Source organism: Cnephaeus nilssonii (assembly GCF_951640355.1).
Source record: "Cnephaeus nilssonii genome assembly, chromosome: 6".
NCBI lineage: Eukaryota > Metazoa > Chordata > Mammalia > Chiroptera > Vespertilionidae > Cnephaeus > Cnephaeus nilssonii.
Genome location: NC_137077.1, coordinates 8,258,136 through 8,282,732, shown reverse-complemented (window position 1 = coordinate 8,282,732; position 24,597 = coordinate 8,258,136). Strand labels below are relative to the sequence as shown.

General features: G+C 52.1%; 1 protein-coding gene across 4 annotated transcripts; it reads left to right on the top strand.

The window, feature by feature from the left end:
* On the top strand, positions 1-24,437 carry APOL5 (apolipoprotein L5). Of its 4 annotated transcripts, none has more exons than XM_079774768.1 (9): positions 1-131; positions 1,638-1,800; positions 2,691-2,792; positions 7,410-7,597; positions 13,031-13,134; positions 18,937-19,057; positions 20,310-21,219; positions 21,373-21,408; positions 24,092-24,437. In XM_079774768.1, exons 5-9 carry the CDS (start codon positions 13,104-13,106, stop codon positions 24,239-24,241), a joined length of 1,248 nt encoding a protein of 415 aa, XP_079630894.1. In that variant the 5' UTR covers positions 1-131; positions 1,638-1,800; positions 2,691-2,792; positions 7,410-7,597; positions 13,031-13,103; the 3' UTR covers positions 24,242-24,437. The 4 variants fall into 4 exon arrangements, with proteins under 4 accessions (XP_079630894.1, XP_079630893.1, XP_079630895.1 ...); XM_079774767.1 differs by having other exon boundaries at positions 43-163; XM_079774769.1 differs by lacking the exon at positions 1,638-1,800 and having other exon boundaries at positions 50-131.
* Positions 24,438-24,597: the final 160 nt, after the last annotated feature.

The window sequence follows — 24,597 nt, the reverse complement described above, 5'->3', positions numbered from 1 at the left end:
GGCGGGGGCGGCGCTTGCGCCTGTGCCTGGTTAGCAAAACCCGCTGGCCACTGGCCATGGCCACTTCCCTCGCTGCCCTCGCAGCCTGGACGGACACTCACAGTGCCCTGTGGACCTGGCGGCCCCGAGAGGTGAGGACGGAGACAGGCTGCAGTGAGAGCGGGTGAGGCGCAGGCAGAGGAGGGAGGCTGCTTGGGGGCCTGAGGGGTCGGCTACAGACAGGAGCTGTGGTCCGTGCTGCTAGGGTTCAAGTCCCTGTCCTGCCAGTTACCAACTTTGTGAGCCTGGGAAGGGTCTGAAGTTGAAATTCATTTTTTTTTTTTTTTTTAGTTGAATTTTAGAGAGGAAGGGAGAGAGACAAAATAGAGATAGAGATAGAGATAGAGATAGAGATAGAGATAGAGAGAAACATTGATTTGTTGTTCCATTTATTTATGCATTCTTTGGCTGATTCTTGTGTGTGCCTGATTGGGGCTCGAACCCACAACCTCGGCATATGGACAATGCTCTAATTGAGCCACCCGGCCAGGACTGCAGTTCAAATTCTTTGATCAACCAGGACAGGCGTCTCCCCGTCATGGGCCATGTGAAGTTTAAAGCAGTGGTCACCAACCGGTGGTCCATGAGGTCCTAAAGGTTGGCGACCGCTGGTTTAAAGGAAAACCGGATTAAGGGTGTGATAGGACCAACCAAGCGGAGTCTCCCCCACCCCCCACCCCGGCCCCCATGGGCGGGGGACCCCAGGGTCCTAAAGGGAGAGGGCCTGGCTCCCAGAATGTGGGAGACCACGGGCAGGCGTTTCCCTGGAAGCTCCCTGCAGGCGAGGTGCAGGGGTGTGGTCTTTGCAGAAGCAAAGAGGCTGGGTGAGTTGTGGAAAGTGCAAAGCCAGCCCCAGGGCCTCCTGGGTTGTAGGTTTCTTTGGGATAGTCCTGGGAAGGAGGGGGCCTGCCCCACGCTGTGTTTTCAGAGTCACCCTCCTTTTCTCAGAGTGGAAGCTGGGGGAGTTGGTTTGCGGGGAGGAACCGGCGGGCGACACCGTGGACTAAAGGCTCCCTAAGCAGGCGCACAAAGACCGACAGAAATATGAGCCCTCAGACCGGCTGGCGTGGCTCCGTGGTTGAGCATCAACCTATGAGCCGTTGGATTCCCGGCCAGGCACATGCCAGGGTTGTGGGCTGGATCCCCAGTGTGGGGCGTACAGGAGGCAGCTGGATCAATGATTCGCTTTCATCATGGATGTTCCTATCTCTCTGTCCCTCTCTCTTCCTCTCTGAAATCAATAAAAAAAATATATTAAAAAAAGAAAAGAAATATGAGCCCTCAAATGAAGTAGTATGGCTTATCCAGTCATCAACCCCATTGTCTCCTCTCGTATCCGGGGGGTCAGGAGGGAGGGGACCAGTTCGGACCCAAGAGCTCCCTGCTGGGGTCCCCTCTGCCCTTCGCCCGCCCGGTAGGACTAACATGAGAAGTGGGGTGTCACAGGTGCTGGCGAAGGGCTCCAGGGCAGTTTCACGTCCTGGACGGGGTCATTCTCTGTGGGGCCGCCCTGAGCATTGCAGGGTGTTCAGCAGCATCAGATGCCAGAGCACCCCCACCTCCCACCAATGTCTACAGACATTACCAATATCCCCTAGGGAGAAACTCACCTCTGACTGAGATCAACTGGAATCACGCTGGGCTCTGCCACTTACCAACTGTGTGACATAGGTCTCCTTGTGCCTCAGTTTCCTCATTTGTAAAACGGGAATAATATTACCATCAATTTCACGGCGTCAGAGAGGATTAAAGGTGCCTAAAGTAAGTATGCGCATGTCTGGCTTATATTATAGGCCATGGGCACCCCGGAGCCAAATCCCCCCAACCCAGCTTTATAAACTAGAGAAGAGAAAACCTTTTTTTTCTTTCTTTCTTGAAAGAAATCTTGGATGCATTAATTCTACCTCAAAGACTATCCCAAAGAAATAACCCAACATGTGACCAACATTTCTATAAGGATCAAAAGTTATTTATAAAAGAAAAACTGAAACTGCAAACAACCCAGAGATCCCACAGCAGGGGAGCAATTAAATGCGGAACGATACCTCCACGGGGTGAAACGCCACACAGCCTCTGAACTGTCGGAAACGCTTTAGTAACATGAGGAGCCACTAGAATATAATGTTAAGTGACAACAATTCATGCAAAACTGCAGGAGCAGCAGGAGTCTAGATTGTTTTTGCTTGTCGAATAAACGGCTGGGCCTGGCCGTGTTTATTTCTGGGCAGAGAGAGTACAGATGAATCAGATGGTTTCTAAAATGTCTATTGTAAATCTGCATTCATCGAGAAATAATGAGAGGAAAATGGGCTATCAGGGTTTCTGTAACGTCAAAATAGGCAAAGGAGGATTTACTTTCTAAGATTTTTAGAAGTCGAACAGGAGGAGGAGAGGGGGGAGGAGGAGGTCATGAGAGAGGGGGCTTATCTAGAAGATGCCATTTCTCCACAAGACTCGGGAGCGAGTGCCAAGGACGAGGGGGTAGAGGGTGGGGGGACGGAGATGGGGAGGGGGGCGGAGATGAGAGCCAGCGTGTTCCTTTCCTGAGGGAGTGAGTTTCCTTGAGATCACAGAACTGGCGAGAGACGGGCTGTGATCCACTTGACCACACTGACTATACGAAGGCCAAGGTCAGCTTTTTCCTCCCGCAGCGTAACACACATCAGCCAGACGCCCCGTCCCTGTGGGAATGGAAAAGAGCGGAGAGACCATTTCCAACGTGGCGACATCAGAGACAGCTCCCATCTGCCAAGGTAAGCTCCCCCTCCCAGCCGCTGGCGTTGGAGGGAAAAGCAGAGTCCCGTGACAATATTTTCTACTATTCAGTGTTCCACCTGGCTCTTATGAACACTGTTGTTTCAGGTTGTGAACTATTCTCTTGACGGTACGTGCAGTCTTTTCATTAGACACGTATCAGTCATCACTCTATCAAAACCAACTCAGGCTGGCCTCTACTGAAAAGGCTCAGGGGTTCAAGTGGGCTTCCGGTGTGTCCGGAGCCAGAGGAGAACGGTGATGTCATCAAGCCTCGGCCTTCCTGTCCCAGACTTCCTCCACCTGCAGGCAAGAGGGCCCCAGCACCCCCAAAGACGCCCCCTCCCACCTGGAAAGAGGCGGCCCAGAAGCCCAGAGACCCACTCTGATTGGTCACCAGCCTTCGCCTGGGCGCTGCTGGGACCTAAAAGGTCTGGGAAGGAAGCCAGGAGCAGAAGGCGAAAGGCAACCAATGATGCACTAGCACCTTCCCTTTCAGAAACGCTTAGATGGGTTCCGATTTCTTATGATACTTGGTGGCAGGATGAGGATGTGGTTGTGTCCCAAAAAGCTGCTGCAGTATTGTTAGAACTCTTTTCTGAAAGTAGAATCTCTGAACAAATAAAAAATGACCTCATGAAGGGACAGGAGGAGTCCCCCCTCCCCCCAGCCCCCCCCCCCCACCCCCATCGCATTAGTAAAACAATTGTTGGGAATTTGGGAACGATTGTCCAGGGGGAGGGGAAAGACGCCAGACGCCACATCCACATTTTGGACGACACCTGCCAGGCCTGCGATCCAGGGGCGCTAAGCAGCTGTAACCCCGCGCCTCTGCCCGTGTGTTTTCAGCTTTTGTTGCTCTCAGCTCCTTGTTTTGATTTTTTTTATGAGCATAGCTGTAAGTAAACAGCTCTCCGCACATTTTACACTGATCTCTTAGTGTAGGAGCATCCGTAAAGTTCCGAGTAAACATTCTCCATAGTAACACATGGCACGTGACACAGGTAGTCGTGGAGCTTGGGGCCAGGCTTGTTTGGGGCAGGCCTGGAGTTGAGAACAAAAGGATGAATGAGAGAAGGGAGCTCTGAGACTCACCTCTGACCCTCATTTGCCGGCGTTCCTGAGCTTTGGTGTCTTCAGCCACGAAGTCAGTGTAACCTGAGTGAAACCCACCACTCCACGCGGGCGCGGATGGCGGAGCCCCACTCACACATGGGAGTCTGGGAGGAAACACCTCGGCAAATTCAAACCCCTGATAAAACGTCTGAGCCTAAATCAAAGGAGGTGGGAGAGGCTCATTCTCCCTCGTCTCTCATTCTCAGATTGTCTTCCAGGAGGGGCAGAAGCTCTGGAACTAACGCCTCCTCCCCCTGCTGCCTGGCCCCACCCCCTCTGTCTAGCCCCACCCCCTCTGTCTAGCCCCACCCCCTCTGTCTGGCCCCACCCCTCGTCTAGCCCCACCCTGCTGCCTGGCCTCCCCCCTCTGCTTGGCCTCACCCCCTCTGTCTGGCCCCACCCCTCTGTCTAGCCCCACCCCTGCTGCCTGGCCTCCCCCCTCTGCTTGGCCTCACCCCCTCTGTCTGGCCCCACCCCTCTGTCTAGCCCCACCCCTGCTGCCTGGCCCCTCCCCCTCTGCTTGGCCTCACCCCCTCTGTCTGGCCCCACCCCCTCTGTCTGGCCCCCACCCCTCGTCTAGCCCCACCCCCTGCTGCCTGGCCCCACCCCTCTGTCTAGCCCCACCCCTGCTGCCTGGCCCCACCCCCTCTGCTTGGCCTCACCCCCTCTGTCTGGCCCCACCCCCTCTGTCTGGCCCCACCCCTCTGTCTAGCCCCACCCCCCCTCTGCCTGGCCCCACCCCCCTCTGCTTGGCCTCACCCCCTCTGTCTGGCCCCACCCCCTCTGTCTGGCCCCACCCCTCGTCTAGCCCCACCCCCTCTGTCTGGCCCCACCCCTCTGTCTAGCCCCCCCCCCCTCTGTCTAGCCCCCCCCCTCTGCCTGGCCCCTCCCCCTTCCTGACCCAGCCTGGGCAGCTTTCCTGCTGGCTCCCTCCCTGCCAAGCCTCCAGCCACAAGCTGCTCTCCATGGCTCGGTCTCCTTCTCTGAAGCATCATCTGCTCCACCTGGGGTTCCGGCGAACAAATGCCTCACCTCATATCTCCACTAGTTACTAAATCTTCGCTCCTCACCAAAGGAAGCCCATTACCTCTCCAAGCTACTCAGGGCAACCCCACCCCACCACTGTTCTCTCCTTCTGGGTGGAGTGGGGTGCCCCGAGGGGGTGCCGGGCCCTACGGTGGTCAGGCAGACCACGAGTTCTGAGAAAGCTGTCCATCCCCACATGTAACACGTGTTTTCTTAAGAAGAGGAAGAAGCACAGATTCCAATGAAAGTGGAGCAATCAGCTCGCAGATGCCCCCGATGCCACACTCAACGCTGTGAGGCTTTGCCAGCGCGTTGGACCTTCAAAGCCGCCAGTGAATTTGTCCTGCCGTGCCGAGGTCTGTGACCTCGGGTGGTCAGCTGTCCTGCTCATGACCTATCCTCCCACACCAGAAGCAAATTAGGGATCTCAATCACAATGGCTGGGGAAGGGGGGTGAACCCCAACTGAGGTTGGGGTTCCATTAGCACCTGACTAGCTGTGGGTGGTCTCGAGGGGCCTTCTTGTATCATTCCGGCTCGTCCCAGCGCACCCTCACCAACCGTGAGCTTCAAGTGGCCCTTGAGTTTGTGATGAAATGCAAGGTGTTGTCACCCATAAGTCACACTCTCTTCGGTCTAAAATCTGACTTTCAACCAAAAGAAAACCAAAAGGCCACTGTGTTCCGTCGGTGCCCAGTGTCGCAGCCAAAGAAAGTATGTCCGAAAGCAATACGGGCCGATGTCAGGCCAGCCCCGCGCAGCTTGGGAGCACAGCGTCCTGAGTGCTCTCAGAAGGCCAGCGGATCCAAGTCAACGTCAGTTCCTTCCGGCCAACGTGCCCACCGTGTCAGTTGCTCATGCTCCCTGGGAGTTGGTGAGCAAGAGAGGGAGAGAGGCCAGGCGTGTGCTTGGATGAAACCCCTTCACATGGAAACAGGAGTAGGAAATAAGGGATCCTTCTAGGGCAGTGGTTCTCAACCTCTCTAACGCCGCGACCCTTTAATACAGTTCCTCATGCTGTGGTGACCCCCCAACCATAAAATTATTTTCGTTGCTACTTCATAACTGTCATTTTGCTACTGTTAGGAATCGTAATGTAAATATCTGTGTTTTCCCATGGTCTTAGGCGACCCTGCTAGGCGACCCACAGGTTGAGAACCGCTGCTGTAGAGCCTACAGCAGTCTCCGGGTGGGCACCGTGGGCACTCCCTGGGAACCTTCCAGCCCAGGCTTTCCCTGAAGGTGGCGTCTGCCCATTGGACCCCCTCCACCTCCTGAGTTTTGCTGTCGCCCCCCAGGGGGCAGGTTCCTCCTTACAGCTGTGGCCTGCAGAAACCTCAGCCAACTTCTTTGCCTACATTCCTTTAAAAATATATATTATTTATAAAATCTCTCACCCTTATCTGGGTGCAGTCACAGTTTGGTGTCTGAATTCTCCAAATGGTGGGAGAGCTTATGTGGCGAACACAGCCCGTGCAGTGAGGCCTGCCCCGTGAGGCCTGCCCCGTGAGGCCTGCCCCGTGAGGCCTGCCCCGTGAGGCTCTGGAGCTCATGGGCAAGTCTGAGGATTTAGGGTTGGCCCCTCTGTTGATCCAGAAGGTGGATCAAAAGAATATTTGAAGAAAAGAGGAACCGGATTTGGGGCAGCTGAATGAACACAGCCTCCCCGTGTGTGGCGCTAACGATGTTTTGGAACCTGGATAAGTGCAATTCCCTTTCTCTTTCTAAAACGTGTGGTGAGACGTACGAACAGCACAGGGACCGTTCCAAGTCCATGTGCAGCGCTGTGCAGCCATCACCGCCATCCACGCCAGGACTGGCTTCATCTTTGCGAAACCGAAACTGTCCCCATTGGACACGTGGCGGTGGCACTTTGTGTTTGTCCACCGGGGGGTCATCTGGGGATGAAAACAGAGGCCAGGGCTGGGAACCGTCCGGGGTCAAGTCAGCGGGCCGCGAGCCACAGGCAAAAGCCTTGCCTGGAACTTGAGAGCCACAGGGACCCGGACGAGGCTTCCTTGCCCACGAGCTACTCAGGTCGGCCGGCACTGGCAGGCAGCGGCGGCCGCAGTGGCAGCGCCTCCTGGGCGTGTGGCTGGAAACTCAGGCTGTCGGGCCTTTTCCAAGACCCACGGAGCCCAAATCGGCAATCAGACGAGGTCCCCAGGCCTTGGGGACAATGCAGTCTGGGAAGTGCTGGTGCGTGAGATGTGCTGGTGCATTTGTCCTCAGGGTCACGTCCTGCTTCAAAAATATCCCAACGACTGAAAGGAAAGCAAGGGCGGGGGGGGGGGGGGGCGGGGGGCTGTGCCGGGACAAGGTCCTGTGCCGAGTAAACACGCTCTTTCCTCGGAGCTGTTGACCATCAGAGGTCTAACTGGGAGGAGAAACCCAAATAGTTCTGTGCCTCCTCCCACCTGGTGATAAGCGGTTACTTATTTGTCAAACCTTCTGTCCTCTGTCCACACGGCGCAGCCGACGGCGGTCAGTGCGGCCTGGACTCTGGAAACCTGGCTCGAGGCTGCCTCATCCCATCTGCCTGAAATCCCCCAGTTAGAGAGACGCGGCTTCACGTGTGGGGACCCGGCGCAGAAGCAAAAGGCAGACCAGCTGAAGGGAGGGTCCCCGGCGTCCACATACTGCGCCCACGGGGAGAGTCCTGAGTAAGTCCTCCCTCCACTTGCGCGCACTGTGCTTCCCTCGGCTGTAGAATGCACGAGACACACATGCACTCGCCTCTCAAGGTTGTTTGGAGCAAATGCGAGGAAATGAATGTGAAGTCCTTTATGAAATAACTAGAGGCCCGGTGCACAAAATTTGTGCGGGGCCCGGGGGGGGGGGGTGTCCCTCAGCCCGGCCTGCACCCTCTTGCAGTCCGGGACCCCTCAGGGGATGTCCGCCTGCTGGCTTAGGCCCGTTCCCTGGAGCCGACAGTTGGAAATCCCTCTCGCAGTCTGGAACCCCTCGCTCCTTACTGCCCGCCTGCTCGCTGGTCCTTACCACTGCTGAGAAACTCGGACTCCTTCCTCTGCGGTCACACAACTGTCACACGCCAGGCAGTCACTCAGAAATAGCTTGGCATCGGCCAACTTATGGAATTCTCCCTTCTCTCCATTCTCCTAAGCGGGACTCCGAATGTTGACTGCGGCATTCTCTTGGTCATCGTTTTGTGTGTGTGTGTGTTTTTCCCCAAAAAACGTTACAAAGTTTATATGAATATAAGATGCAGCCTCCTTTGTAGGAACAGGGAAGGAAGGGGTGGCTAAGTAAGGCCCACGAGCTGCAGCAAGCACCAGCTGTGGGGAGGGCCAAGGGGGAGAGGAGGTTGGCACTGGGGCCGAGGCCCTAGAGCCGTTGCTGGGGAAGTAGGGATCCCCTCTGAGTGCCACGTTCTGAGGCTGAACTAATTGGTCCAGCTGAGGCAGAGGTGGGTGGCTGTATCAGCCATCTTTGGTGCTGTTTACCCTTTCCCGCCCCAGCTCTGTTGTAAAACCCCAGAGCCCTGGATTCCAAAGGCCCCATCCAGAGCAGAGGCCCTGGAAGGGGGTGAGAGGAAGTGGGTAGGGCAGTTTGAAGATACTGGGAGCCTCCAGAGGGGAGGGCACCCTCCTCCATCCCTGCCTGTGGCTTTGGCTCCCCTGCTCACTCCCGAGCACCACACGTGAGTTGGGGAGGGGTCGGTGACACATCTCAGGTCCTGGCCCCCACAGGCCTCCCTTCCATCCAGGCCTGTTTTGTTTCCATCTCTCCATCCCAGTCTCTCCCAGTCTCTGTCTCTCTTTTTCCTCTCAGCAGTCCTCCAGGCCTGCCTGCCTCCCTCTCTCCCTCCCTTTTCCCTCTCTCTCTCTTCCTCTTCCCCAGCTGGGAGGGGCTGAGGCCTCTTTCTGAGAGAAGCTCTGAGAAGGAGAGGGAGGGAGGGAGGGAAAGGGGGAAAAGGCTGTGAGCTGGTGGGACTGACGGAAGTGGAGATGTGGCATGGAGGTGGTGCCTGCGCCTGTGGGCCATCAAGAGGGCTCACAGCCGCTGCCACCATGTGGGGAGTACAGGCCGCCCTCCCCCGGGCCCCGCCTCCCCCGTCCCCATGCCCACTGCCACAAGTCCCTGCCTACCCGAGCCTGCTGCACACATAGCCTGGCATTCAGTCGTTTCTCCGGTCGTTTTGGACATTATGGACCCTGGCTCTTTATATCTATGGATTAGAGGCCTGGTGAACAAAATTCATACACGGGGGGTCCCCTCAGCCCAGCCTGCACCCTCTCCAATCCGGGACCCCTTGGGAGATGTCCAACTGCTGGTTTAGGCCCGATCCTGGGGATAGGGCCTAAACTGGCAGTCGGACATCCCTCTCATTATCCTGGACCGCTGGTTCCTAACCGCTCACCTACCTGCCTGCCTGGTCATCCCCTAAAGCCCCCCTGCCGACCTGGTTGCCCCTAAATGCCCCCTGCTGCCGGCCAGGTTGCACCAACTGCCCCCTCCCCGTCAGCCTGGTCGCTCCTAACTGCCCCCTCCACCGCTGGCCTGGTCGCCCTTTACTGCCTCCCTCTGCTGGCCTGGTTGCCCCCAACTCCCCCCTCTGCTGGCCTGGTCACCCCTAACTGCCCCCTCCCACCACTGGCCTGGTTGCCCCTTACTGCCTCCCTATGCTGGCCTGGTTGCCCCTTACTGCCCCCCACTGCCAGCCTGGTTGCCCCTAACTGCTCCCTGCTGCTGGCCAGGTTGCCCCCAACTGCCCTCTTTCTGCCAGCCTGGTCACTCCTAACTGCCCTTCCTGCTGGCCTGGTCACCCCTAACTGCCCCCTGCTGCTGGCCAGGTCATCCCCAATTTCCCCCTCCCCGCCGGCCTGGTTGCCCCTAACTGCCTGCCCCCCCTGCCAGCCTGGTCTCCCCCAACTGCCATCCCTTCCAGCCTAGTCACCCCTCACTGCCTCCCTGCCAGCCTAATTGCCCTCAACTGACCCCCCCTGCTGGTCTGGTCGCCCCATGCAGCCTGTTTGTTCAGTCATTTGTTCCATCACTTAGGTCGTCAGGGCCCCTGGCTTTTTATATATTAAGATATGCCAGTCAAAATATTTGTTGTTCGGTGATTATCATGGTGGGGGGGGGGGGCGCCAGGGGGGATCAAAGGGATTTGACTCTGCTTCCTTTTGTTTATCTGCAGTGTCTGCAAAATGAAGGGTATAGGTCTGAATAAAAAGTCAAGGAGAAGCATTATCAGTTTCTACATAAATTCTAAAAAGCAAATGTAAGGTATTATCAATAAAAATATCTCTACTTCTATGCACCTAAGAGCATGTCACAAAAATATTCCTCACAGCTTTATAGGCGCTGCTCCAACATCCGTTCTGTCCACATTTCCCAGTTTTCGTCTTCGGGGATTCCAATCAGCGCACGGAGCCTCGATTCTGTACACTCTGGCCGAAGTTTTCCAGCACTTTGTTTTCACTTCATTTGCTCACTTTCTTCATCTGTCTTCAGGGTTGCTTTTTAAATTTTTAAAAAAATAGGGTCTCTTTTCCCTTATGTGAATTCCAATAAGCATTTATTTTTGTGACGGCTTTATTTTTCTCGTCTCGTCTTTCCTAAGCGTCCCCAGTTAATTTCCTTGAACCCTCAGAGCTATTTTAGGATCTTGCATTGTCAAGGAAATTGCTTCCCTGGCTTTAAAAAAAAATAATTGCCAAATCAGTGTTTGCTATTTTCATTGGCTTTTTGGTAACACTTTCCCGGTGAGTATTCTTTATTTGCCATTTATTTTTCTTGTTGTTGTTACTGTTTTTTTTTTTTTTTTTTTGGTGATATATATTTTTTATTGTAGTAAAATATAACATAAAACTGGCTGTTGTAACCATTTCTAAGTGTCCAGTTCAGTGGCATTCAGCACATTCATATTGTTGGGCAACCATCACCACTGCCCATCTCCAGAACTTTCCATCTTCCCAAACGGAAACTGACCCATTAAACACTAACTCCCCAGGCCCCTCCGCCCCTGGTCACCACCCTTCTACTGTCTATCGCTGTGGATTTGACTTTCTAGATCCCTCACGTAAGTGGAATCGTGCACTGTTGGTCTTTTGTGACTGGCTCACTCACTCAGTGATGCTGAAATGACTTTCTTGGACAAAGACGGAGCTGCTCCCACCTGGGGCGCTGCGTCAGCAAAACTCAGGTAACCTTCGTGTTCCTGTAGGTGCCCTGCTGGGCCAGAAACAGCCGACCCCCAACATCCAGCCACCATCTGGGCCTCCTCACCCCAAACAAGGCCCACTGTGGGGCCCCAGCCAATCAGATTTTATCTGTTGTCTCTACCTTGTTCCTCTTGTTTTTTGTTTTTTTGTTTTACCCCAAAAAAGCTGCCTGCCTTCCACTCATTTTGCATTTCTCCGGGTGGAGACTGCCTGCTTCATGAAGTGCTATAAAGTTTGTTTGTAAAGAAGACCCAAATTGTCTCGTTTAATCTTTTTTTGTTTTTTTGAAACACACCAGTTAACATGATGTCTTTAAGGTTCATCCATGTTACAGCATTATCAGAATTTCATCCCTTCTTAAGGCTGAATAATATCCCATTGCAGCTATATGCCACATTTTATTTAGCCATTCATCCATGAACGGGCATTTGGGTTGTTTCTACCTTCAGCTATTGTGAATAATGCTGCCATGAACATGGACGCACACATATCTGTTCTAGACCCTACTTTCAATTCTTTGGGGTGTGTTCCCAGAAGTGAACTTTGGGGTGTGTTCCAGGTGCTGGGTCATATGGTAATGCTATCTTTAATTTTTTTAGTAACTGCCATAGTGTTGGCAGTGGCTACACCATTTTATATTCTCACAAGCAGTGCACCAGGGTTTCAATGTCTCCACAATCTCATCAATCACACAATCTTTCTGTGTATTTTGGTTTTTTTATAGTAGTCATCCTAATGGGTGTGAGGTGGTAGCTCATGGTGGTTTTGATTTGTATTGCCCTAAGTGATTAGTGATAGGGAGCATATTTTCATGTGCTTATTATTGGCCATTTGTATATCTTCTTTGGAGAAATGTCTGTTCAAGTCCTTTGCCCATTTTTTCACTCGGGTTGGTTGTTTTTGATTGTTGAGCTAATATGTTTGTGTAGACCTTACGTTGGCTGCTGTTTTGTATGGATCACCTATTGGTGGGAGGTTCAAATGAGGAAGAAGCCAGAGCTGTGTCCTGGCAGAACTGCTCTTTCTCATGTGGGGCCTTCGACTTGAGGTTCAGTCCTCACTTCCCCCCAGGCAGAGGCGCTGGTCAGCGTTCAGCCTGCTCGCGGTGCAGATGCTGTCCTCCCTCCGTCTCAGGGACAACGTGCATCCTGCAACTATGGCTGTTCCTCCTTTACTCCCGTCTTCACTGTTTCCTGGAACCAATCCAGGCTAGTGCCAACCCGCACACCTTATTCTTACTGTTTGAAAAAGGGACGTTAGTTTTTCACTTTGCGAATGCCCCTCCCCTTGAAGAGGGCCTTTCCCCCTAAAATCTGTAGCCATTGCCTACCTTTTCTGAAATCTGCCATTACCGGCATCCTTTCTTTCCCCTTTTCCTCCCAAAGCCTTGCTCCCATTGCTTTTGGCGTCCTTTTAACCTATTTGACCTATTCTTTCTTTTTCTTTCTTTTTTTTTTTACCTATTCTTTCTAGTTTCTAATAGATGAAGCTTGCCTCATTTTTGTTGCTAGCGGATAATTGTCAAGAGAAGAGAAACTGATAACTTGGTCCATTCATCTTCACCGCAAGAGTTCACACAAAACGTTCTGAGCATCTTCATCACTCTATACTGCAGACAGGCAGGAGACATGGCGTGAGAAGAACGAGACTTTGGTTTCCTCCCTCTGCCTCTCCTACCTCTTGACAACTCCCTCTGACAGCCTTTAAAGATTCCTTTTAATCCTCATCCCCTCTACGCTGTCGGCATTTCCCAGGGCTCCCCCCCCTCAGCTGGCTTTCCCACTGAGCTCGCCGTCTCCCGTGGATGTTACATGTTTGTGAATTCCCAGGTCTGCGTTTCTAGGTCTCAGCTCTTTATGAAGCCACTACCCTCCTGAGTGACAGTGGGTCTGCTTTCACATTTACCAGGTGAGGCGGCGTCTCTCCCGGCCCAGACCCGTCGCCACCTCTAGAGAGAAGCACCAGGAGCCCGGGAGGCACCATGGCCATGGCACCAGCTGGAATCCACTTAGGTAACCCTCTCCTCTCCTCGGCGGCTTCTTCTGACCACGGTTCACCATCTCAACCTGTAGCGGGTGACCCTGGAGACTGGGAAGTGGCCCGGGGCCCTGGATGTGGGTGAGGGTCTAGGTCCCACTCCTGCCCTATTTCCCATGAGGTCTGCTCACACTCCTCCCCCAACTAGAGGCACCTCATCCTGGGTCCCTTAGACACAAAGACCGTATTTCATAAGCCCCAAATCAGAATACATATGCAGATGACCCCCTCCAGCCCCTGCGACTCTCAGCTGGCAGGCTCTTACGGTCAGGTCGGAGGTCACCCTGTGGTTGTGCAGTCAGGACCCCCAGAAGTCCCTGAACTTGGCCTTGGGCCAGCCACACCTCCTCACTCAGTGTCCTGGCCAGACACCATGGCGATGGGAAACCAGGACAGCACCTCCTCCTCTCCTGGGCGGGCCTGGGTCTCCGGAGCACAGTCCTTTGGCAAAACGGATTTAATTAGGTGATTGAACCCCAGAGAGCCTCTTCCTCCCTCTCAACCCAAACTCAGATCTCAGGGATGGGCCTCCAGCTGATGAGCTTCGAGGGCCCAACTGAGAGGTGAGGGGGCCAGATGGACGCGCTGGGGCCAGCTCACCCTTCTCGTGGGAGGAGAGAGGGCAGGCCCGCGTGCATCGCTGCGCCGGCCTCAGACGTAGGGGGGTCCAACCTGTGCCGGGCATGTCCCTCATGCCGGGGAATCTAAACCAAGCCGGGAGGACATGCCCTCTTAGGGAGAGGAAGCGAGGCAAGGCCAGGAGGCTCGTTATTCCTTCTCCCAGAGAATGTGATTTTCTGAGCTTTCCCAGAGGAAGACTCACTTTTTTTTTTTTTAAATCCTCCTCCGAGGATATTTTTCCATTGTTTTTTTTAGGGAGAGTGGAAGCGAGAGGGAAAGGTAGAGAGAAACATCGATGTGAGAGAAACACATGGATTGGTTGCCTCCTGCACACACCCTGACCAGGGCCTTAGCCAGGGAAGAGCCTGCAACACAGGTACGTGCCCTTGACCAGGATCAAAGCCAGGACCCTTGGGTCCACAGGCCCACACTCTCTACCCACTGAGCCAGACCAGCTAGGGCTGGAAGATTCACTTTTCACTCCGGAAATGTGATGGGATACGGAACATGATGGTTCGTGAAAGTGGCTATGAGCGTGATGAAACACCGGTCAGGGTTCTGTTTACTTCTGATGCAGGTGTAAATGCCAAGGGCTCCCACTAGAGGGATCGGCCCGTGTTGCCGAGGCCCAGTTTCCCTCTGCTTTGCTAGCCTCAGTCCGTTCACTCCCCACATACCCCTCCCCCAGATAAAGGGGAGTCACCCCCCCAGGATCTATTCTAGGCCAGGACAGGGGAGACAGTCAGCTATGACTTTTAACATAAACAATTTAGTATCATGAACTCTGAGCCTTTATCTAATGTGCCCTCCGCGAGGGACAGTGGAGGTAGGAAAGCAGACACCCGCCCTCCCAGAGACGTCCAGGCGCCACGGCACAGCACTCAGCTGAGCCCTACACCGGGCCTGTCTGGGCAGAGCAAAGCAACAAAAGCAGAACTCCTCAGCTAATGTGCCTCAAATCAAAGTGGAACAATGGCAATACAGAACAATCACTAATAGCAGTAATAAGTAGATGGTATCAAATTGAGTCAAAATCAGATTTGAATAATTTTCTGCAAACAAGAGATATCCTGAAACAAAGATAATGCAGAGGGCCAAAATAACAGCTTAGAAAAACATGTCATGTGTACATTTTTAAAGAGGACAGTATTAATATTTAAAACTAGTGGCCCGGTGCACGAAATTCGTGCACATTAAAAGGGAATTAATTAGAGGAAATATTTTAATATTGCTATTTGTCCTTTCTCTATAATAGAAGTGTCAGAGATGAAAGAAAATTAGTAAAATGTATATGAAAATCTCCCTCCTGTTAGAGTCTGGGGCGTGCTGTGGGACCCAGAGTCAAGTCCCCGCCCACCCGCCTGTGCCTCGAAATTGCACGAGACCCAGACCCGGCCAGCCCCACCCCATTGGGCGAGACCCAGACCCAGCTGGCCCTACCCCCGTCAAGCCCCGCCGGGTGGGGGGCACAGCCTCAGGTCCCCTGGCGCGGCACTAGGGCAGGGGGCATGGCCTGAGGTCCCCTGGCCCGGTGCCAAGGTGGGGGATGAGGCCTGAGGTCCCCCAACCTGGCATCGGGGCTGTGGGGTGTGGCCTGAGGTCCCCTGTCAAGCCCCACCAGGTGGGGGGCACAGCCTGAGGTCCCCCGCCCCGGCCTGGTGCCACGCAGCCTCAGGTCCCTGCTGTTCAGTCGTTGGGTCGTCCCTCACTAACCCCCCTGCCAGCCTTGTCGCCCCACGCAGCCTGCTGTTTGGCCGTTACTGTTACTGTGATGGTGTCCTGGACAATTTGCATATTCCTCTATTATTAGCATAGATGCCTTTTGTGTCTTTCCGGGTGCTCAGCAGCGCCCCCTGCACACTGCGCTTCCTGTAGGAGTTGGAGATTTTATGATAAAAGAATGAGGAATGAAGATGCCTTATTATTAAATTCTTTTATTTTAATGGTTTTTATTACAAAAGTAGCATGTTTGGTGAATCCTTCCAGAATGTGTCCCTAGTCCTATACCACATATATAATACTTTAAAATAAATCAAGATCATATTCTTCACTCCCCGCCCCCCCATTCCTTTAACTTAGTATATCCTAGGTCTCATTCCCGGTCAGTTTGGATAGATTTGCCTCGTTGTTTTTCACATCCTAAGCCTTTATCTCATATTGGTGTACTTTCATGTAAACCATCTCCCTTCATGGATATTTCAAATTGTGTGCACTTGTTTCCACCACTACAAGGACCTGGTGGACAGCCTTGCACGTGTCTCTGTGTACACGCCGGTGTGTTTGCATGGCATGAATGTCTACAGGGTGATGCCGCGTTTTGGGCCTGTGTACATTATATGTTACCTGATATTCCAAACCGTCCTTCCAAAGGCTTCTATTCTAGGCTCCTGCCACGTGTCTGAGAACACTCCCTCCCCTCTCTCAGCGCAGGATGCTCCCGGCATCCTTTTTACTTCTGCCAAAGTGACCAAGGAAATGGCGTCTCGCTGTGGTCTGCATTTGCATTTTCTGGCGACTCATGATGTTAAACAACTTTTCATGTGTTTATCTGCCATTGTGTTTCTTCTTCTGTGAAACACCTTTTCAAAGAACATGAGAAATTCCTGTTTACGGAAGATGAGAACCAAGTGCAGTTTGAAAGAGTAGGGATTTTGTTATTGCTTCTTCTTTTTTTTTAATGCTATGTTTTTTTTTAAAATAAGATATTTTAATTTATTTCAGAGAGGAAGGGAGAGGGAGAGAGAGATAGAAACATCAATGACGAGAGAGAATCTTTGATTGGCTGCCTCCTGCACAATCATGGATCAAGCCCACATCCCGGGCATGTGCTCTGACCGGGAATCGAACCCTGACCTCCTGGTTCATAGGTTGACGCTCAACCACTGAGCACTCCCCAGGCTTGTTATTGCTTCTTAACTCTTTAAGCTGGCATAGCTCACGGTTGAAGAGTTTGATTCCCGAAGCCACGGTTCAATTCCCAGTCATGGCACATGCCCAGGTTGTGGGCTCAATCCCCTGTGTGGTGCGTGTATGAGGCAGTGGATCAATGATTCTCTCTCATCATTGATGTTTCTTTCTTTCTCTCTCTCTCTCTCTCTCTCTCTCTCTCTCTCTCTCTCTCTCGCTCTCTCGCTCTCTCACCTTCTCCCTCTCTGAAATAAATAAAAAAAATATATTTTTTAAAAAAAGGACAGGGGGAGGGTGGGAGAGAGAGGTTTCGGGCTCAGTGAAGAGAAATGCAGTCATGTTTATTACTCACATTAAAAACTTTAAAAGATTAAAAGCATCCCAGGAAGATGTGGCAAACATAAAGAAACCTGAAAGCTCTTTTAGAATTTCAGAAAAAAAAACAACTTTCATGTCATATAAATTGTTCCAGAAATGTGTTATTACCTATATTCTATGAAGTTTTCAGGGAAGAAAACTATAGTTCAGTATCATTTATGACTCTAAGATAAACATAATGCATACGATACTAGAACATATAAATCTGTACTATACTGATGCAAAAATCTGCAGTGGTTTCCACGGAATATAAGAATAATTCAATACATGGAAATTTATGCACATAATACACTATACTCATGGGATAAATAAAAAAGGAAAATTATGATAATCTCATTAGAGTCTAAAAACTCAGCACCTCATCCTAATTAAAGTACAGAAATACGGGAATAAAACGTACTGCCTTAGGTGAAAGAGTGTTTTTGTAAACTAACTGCCAACAGTAAAATACTGGAGTCAATTTCATAAAATTAAATAATTTAGGAATTCAAGCTAGCCTAATGAGATATGGAACCAAAATAAGAAAAAGAAATATTGAAAAAAATAGGAAAGAAACCCAACATTATGTGTTCATGAGTTATTCATTTAATCACTATTGCAAGGAATAAAAATTCAGTGAAGCCCAGAGGAGTATTAAAAATGAATACTGTTTCTACAGAGTAACCGCGTAAGTTAGAAAACACAGTAGTAAGAGACAGTAGGAAATAACGTTAGCACGGAATGTGAAGCAGCGGCAAATCTTACTTAAAAGGAGGAGGGAGAATAGAATCCTGAGAGGCCATATCGCATCGCTGGGCAGGAGGGGATGCAGCAGACCGTGGGTTTAATCAGGATCTAAGCTGAGACCTCCTCAAAGGCACATGTTTGTCAACACGATAACAGCAAGTAGCTTCCTTCCCCCAGTTTAACGAGAAATATAAGCAGCTCCCCAGGCCCTGCACGCAGAACTGCAAGCAGTCAGAAAGCAGAGGCGGGCGTGGGAGCCAATCCCTGGCCCAGTCACTGGCCAGCGTGGAGACAGCAACCAGGACAGGGTCAGTGCCATTATATGAGGGACTCACGCAGGTGACAAACACATGAAGACCCCCCTGTGTCACAGGAAGGGAGTATGTCTGTAAACACGAAGGCAGGCCCCTCTTGATGAAAGAGCAGAGTCATCAAAAATAAACATCTGGCAATGGTGTAGCAATATGGACAACACTTGTCCTACAATATTACATAAAAATAACAGACACAGTTATAGCATGCTATGAAAGCCACGTGAACAAGAATATGTATTTGAAAAGTTACTGGAAGTAAATGAGAAAAATTAACAGGATCGGGGGTGATTTCTGAGCAATACAGGAAGCTGCAGGTTAGAGACTCTAAGCAAGGGTCGCTAGGCAACATTATCTATGGAGGGGAGGAAAATTATTTTTCCTCTACCCTTCTGAGTTCTTATCTGAGACCCTTGTAATAAAAGAATAACCAGCCCTAACCGGTTTGGCTCAGTGGATAGAGCATCTGCCTGCGGACTGAAGGGTCCCAGGTTCGATTCCAGTCAAGGGCATGCACGTTGGTTTCGGGCACATCCCCAGTAGGGGGTGTGCAGGAGGCAGCTGATTCATGTTTCTCTCTCATCGATGTTTCTAACTCTCTATCCCTCTCCCTTCCTCTCTGTAAAAAATCAATTAAATATATTTTAAAAAAATTCAAAAGCCACCAGAAACCTAAGAGATGCCCAGTTTGACTACATCCTAGTTAGCTCTGGGCATTGTCACGGTTCGTTTGTTTGAAATCATTAGGCAAAAAAATGATGTGCAACTTGCGAGACATTACAATTCTTGATGTGTTCTAACTTTGCTTATTTTGTTCCCAAATGTTATAATTAGATGGTCTACTTCACCAGAGCATCATTGAAGGTCTAGCCACCGTGACCACAGAAGACCTGCGCTGGCTCCTCTCTGATTGGCAGGCGTGGGAGACGGTGACGGAGCAGCTTCGTTTGGGAAGGTGAGCCCAGAGCAGTGATGTCTGGGGTGGAAGCACCAGGAGAGTCCTGTGCGGGCAGGGACCGGCTGGTGTGCTCGCTGCCGGAATCCCAGCACCGGGAAGGCGGCTGGCGCGCACCGGGCCTGCAGTGACTCGATGGGGAAGGATGTCAGAAGCCGCTCCTGCTTCCCTGGGGAGGGGTCAGCTGGCCGGTCTACCTGAGGCTGCTGATGGCTTGCCGGGGAGCAGAGGGCTCTAACGCCATTGTCAACAGCTCCTCTGGGGCTTGGGGCTGCTTGGGCTCAGTCCGGTTTTCCTGCGAGCCCTGCCTCCTCTCCCACAGACACACTCTCCGATATCCCAAACCCAGGCCCCGTCTGTGGAACGAACCCGAGGGCCATACAAGTCAGACTCTCACGAGTCGTGGGAAGTCGACTGCAGCATCCGGCACAGCCCCACGGTGTCCACGTTGGAAGCCCCGTGTCTTGTCCTATGAGACAAGGCGCCTCTCCCGGCCTGTGAACATGCGAGCAGAGTAGAACCGCTGTTCCCAAGCACGACCACCCTCTGTTAGAAACCTGCTTCCCGTTTCCAAAATACACGCGTGTCCGAGGGAATGGCCAGGAGCCCTCCCCTAGGGGAGAGGTGATATTTGGTGTCTCCCTGGAGGTCCCCCCACCTTTTTTTTTAGAAATGTAGGTTATTTTACCATTTTTTAAAATGCGTCTAATACATGCACGTGATACAAAACTTGAAAGAAACAGGAGGGCAAGCAGTAAAACAGTAAGTGTCCCTCAAAGCTTTGGCCCCAGGTGCTCGCTCCCTCCCCAGAAGCAACCACAATTTCCAGGTAGATCCCCTTTAAACAGAAAAAGTGGAAATGGAGACACAGCTTCCACAGGCTCTTATGCTCCATTTCCCAGGACACACCTGCTCACAGCCTGTGCAGACGCACACATTACGGACAGAGATATATTTATTAAGAAAAGACTTGGTGACGAAAGCCAGTGATGTGTTTATATTGTGTCTGACTCATCACATCGCTGTCACAGCCAGTCAGGCCGTGCAGAGGGCTCGCATCCCCAGTTCCTGCCACCAAGGGGGCCAGGCCCGAGGGCCACCCTCTGCCACACTGCTCCCCAATTGTACCTTGACTCCCAGGGCGCTGCTCCCCAAGTGTGTTCAAGAACTGAGATGACCTAGAAGTCTTTAGCCTCCCAGGTGAGCCTGTCCCCGAGTTGGGAAAACATGCGTGTGCTGTGTCCGCCCACAGGGATGAAGTCGATGTGCTGTACTATATGGTGGTCCAGGAGCTGATGCGACGGGAGGAAGGGTTCAGGCCATCTGGGAACCCGTCCCAGGAGGAGATGATGTTTCTCCAAGAGTTTCCCTGGCGGAAGCATCAGCTGGAAAAGACTATCAGTGACCTTCACAGCATCGCAGACCAAGTTGACACAACCCACAAGATGCTCACCAAGACCAGCCTGGTGGCCAGCTCCTCGGGGGCGGTGTCCGCCGTCATGACCATCCTGGGTGTGGCTCTGGCACCCGTGACCACAGGAGGGAGCCTGCTACTCGCAGCAGCAGGGCAGAGCCTGGGGTTAGCAGCTGCTGCCACCAACATTTTCACAAATGTCTTAGAAAACAGGAGCAATTCGGCAGCAAGAGACAGAGCCAGCAGACTGGCGAGTCTCTCCACAGACCGGGAGGCTGGAACTGGGGGAGGGACACATTTCTCTGATGCGAGTTTCGTCGGGAGGTGTGTTAACGCTCTCGGGAGCATCAGGCAGCTTCGTGCCTTCCAGAGGGCCCAGGCCAACCCTGGCTTCATTGCGAGGGTCAGGAACTTCGTGGCCACGAGGCCTGTGCCCTTCTGGAGGGCCACAGGGGTGCAGAGAGCGGCGGGGGCGCCTGCTCTGGCTTTGACCCGCGGTGCCCGGATGCTGAGCGTAGCTGGGGCTGGCTACTTCCTCATGCAGGACTTGAGAAGCATCCAGGAGAACTGGAGGCACCTGGAAGAGGGGGCGAGGACGGAGACGGCCGAGGAATTGAGGACACTCGCCCGGGAGCTGGAGCAGGAGCTGGACCGGCAGTCCCAGCGCTACAGGCTGATCATCCAGAGGCTGAACCAGGAGGGAGGAAGAAGGGCAAGGCTGCCGAGGATGAGTGGGGATGCTAACCAGGTAGGCATGGAAAGAGACCCATAATCACAACTGCCTTTTCCAGAGAGGACTTACCCACACTCCTCCCTTAAAGGAGGTCCCTCCTGCTATTTCCAGCATCCTGTGCTTTTCTCCCAAAGCGCTGACCATGCATTTCTGAAATCTGTTTGTTAGGTGCTGGCTGGCTGTCTTTCTGCAGAGCGCCGGCAGGTGAGTAGGGCTGGGCACACGGCAGGTGCACCAATTGTGTTGAATGACGTCAGTGGCATTTCATGATAAAGGTGACACTTCAAATGAGCTGGGAAAGGATCTTTACTTGAAGAGGAGTTTGTATTCCTAGACTCTCTTATTCAGAGACATTAACTATCTATTTGTAGAAAATGAAAACGACTATCAGGAAAAGAAGCAGAATTTCAAAATTCCTCCTTAATTCTACAGAGAGGGTGGGATGGGACCAGATAGCAAGGCCACGGCCTGAGACACAGAAGGCTGGAAAGAGACACAGAAGACTGTGAGGCTCATAAATTCATTCATTCATTCACTCATTAGTTCATTCACTGACCCATTAATTGGGGCCTGTGACGGGGCCAAGGACGAAGAAAGTGTTCCCAATCTCGTCTGCATGTTGAAATCGCCTGGGAAGCCTTAACACACACCAATGAGTGGGTCTAACTGATGGGGGGTAGGACCCGAACTTTGGACATTTTAAAGGCTCTCCTAGTGATTCTGTGTGTGGCGAGTTTGGGACCCCCTGTTTTAAGAGGGGGGGGGGGGGGCTTTCTTCCCATTCTTCTACAGTCAAACCTCATTTCTCAAACGTCTCCCATCTCCAACAACCTGGTTCCAGGCCAACTTATTCACAGAAAAAAAAGTCTCCCTTGTGGACCAAAATTTCCATTTTCGAACAGACAACCCTTTCAAGTGAGGTATCAGCGTGACAAAAGGCTTCTGGCAGGCAACAGGCAAAGGAGAGAATGCTTTGGCTGCTGGCAATTAGCATAATTTTAAAACATAAAGAAGCCATCAGCCTAGGCTGGTTTGATGCAGAGGATAGAGCATCAGCCTGCGGACTGAAGGGTCCTGGTTCAGTTCTGGTCAAGGGCATGTGCCAGGGCTGCGGACTTGATCCCCAGAGTCTCTCTCATCATTGATGTTTCTCTCTTTTTTCCTCTCTGAAATCAATAAAAATGTATTTAAAAAATAAAATAAAAAGGCCATCAATTAGTTAATGCTAATGTTGCTAAGAGTGTGAAAGTGCTCACAAAATAGCAATCACAGGCAACTGAATAGGTAGAAAAACGGTTGTGGATCGGATAAAGGAAAAGCAGTTAGCCTGTGATAGCATTTCAGAGGCAGTGATATATAAAAAATTCCTTTAAGATTAGTAGGGGTTGGTTTGATAAATTTAAGAGAAGTGTTTATAAATTAAACAGTATATTAGACATAGCCTAATAGATATAAAGCCAGGGGCCGTCACGACCTAAACGACCAGATGGACAACCGAACAGCAGGCTGCATGGGGCGACCAGGCGGGCAGGGGGTTTAGTGAGGGACGACCAAATGACTGAATAGCAGGTTGCATGGGGCAACCAGGTCGGCAGGGGGGGAGCAGTTGGGGGCAACCAGGCTGGCAGGGGGGTTAGTGAGGGACTACCAAACGACCGAACAGCAGGCTGCATGGGGCGACCAGGCCGGCAGGGGGTTTAGTGAGGGACGACCAAACGACTGAATAGCAGGTTGCATGGGGCAACCAGGCCGGCAGGAGGGGAGCAGTTGGGGGCAACCAGGCCGGCAGGGGGGGGGCAGTAAGGGGTGACCAGGCCAGCAGGGGGGGCAGTTGGGGGTGACCAGGCCAGTAGGCAGAGGCAGTTAGGGGTGATCAGGCAGGGAGGCATGTGAGCAGTTAGGAGCCAGCAGTCCTGGATTGTGAGAGGGATGTCTGACTGTAGATGGTAATTGGACATCCCCCAAGGGGTCCTGGATTGGAGAGGGTGCAGACTGGGCTAAGGGGACCCTCCTCCTGTGCACTAATTTCATGCACCGGGCTTCTAGTACTGTATATAAGAAAGGTTGAAACAGGGAATCATTTGGGGGTCTGGAACGGATTAATTCAATTTACATTATTTCTAATGGGAAAAAAATGATTCAATTTTTGATCACATCACTCTTGAAAGGCCTTCTGGAATGGATTAAGTTTGAGAAACAAGGTTCCACTGTACATCCATATCCTTTTACCCACTGGGTACATTTTCCAGCTTCTTAATAACCCAGAGGCAGATTTGGGGGGTAAACTATTCTACACGAGGATTCATATTCTGAAGGGTCTTGCCCACCCTTCCCTTGCCCGTCTTGGAGCAAGCACAAGCTGGGCCAGGTGCTTGCAGGGCACGGAGGATCCCGTGAGAGAAGACAGTCTCTGTCCTCATGGTACTTGAGGAGGGACAGGTCCCAGATAAGCCATTAACGAGGAGGAGAGGTAAATGGAATGGCACAAGGAGGACAGGGTGGTGGGTACTCCCAGGGCAGGTGGGGGCAGTGGGAGGTGGGGAGGAAGCCCCAGGCGGTGAGAGAAGTGGGTGTCTTCTGTTTCTGCTCCGTGGACATGCCTTCTGCCTGTCCTTGCCGGTCACCTCACTGGTCCCTCTGCACATGGCCTGTGTGCGTTTCCAGCCAGAGGGGCCAGACATTAAGCTCTTCAAAGCACAAGTGTTATTTAGCACCTGTGTGCCGGGCACATGTGGGGCCCAGCTGTGAACCAGACCGATGGAGGCTGCCGTGTAGGTGGGAGAACTACCTCCTCAGCCCCGTGATAGCTGGGCGTCCACACGAACCTGTGTGAGATCCCAGTCATTCCACGGAAGTGACTAACCCCTTCCTTCTCCTTTCGCCCTAGTTGGTGAGGCTGGCCCCAGCAGAGGCAGAACGCATGTCTTCAACCAGGAACAGGTCTGCCTGCGACGGGGTGCCCCGAGAGGGTGCTAGGAGACCTGCAGCGCTGTGCAGTAACCCCCAGGGACTCCAGAAATACCAGGGACCAGACTAGATTTGCAAGAGATCAGACGCTCTGTGGGGACAGACAGGGTTAGAGTCCAAGGAGACCTAAATATACATGTCAGTTTCGACTGGGGCTGAGACACATTTAGAACACGTGTATTTTCCAAATGGTATGTAATTACACAGTACAATTATAATCAAATGGGAAAACCCTTGTTTTACAATAAACTATGCTCTGCTCCCCACCCCGTCACTACAGTCACACCATGCACGCAGTCTTTGTTGCTCACGCTTAGGTAGGATCTATATTCCCGTGGCAAGGAGAAGTCAGCGATTGGAGAAAAGCCATTCCCGGGAGGAAGTTATCCCTTTATAGCAGCAGAATTTATAACTGAAAGATGGGAC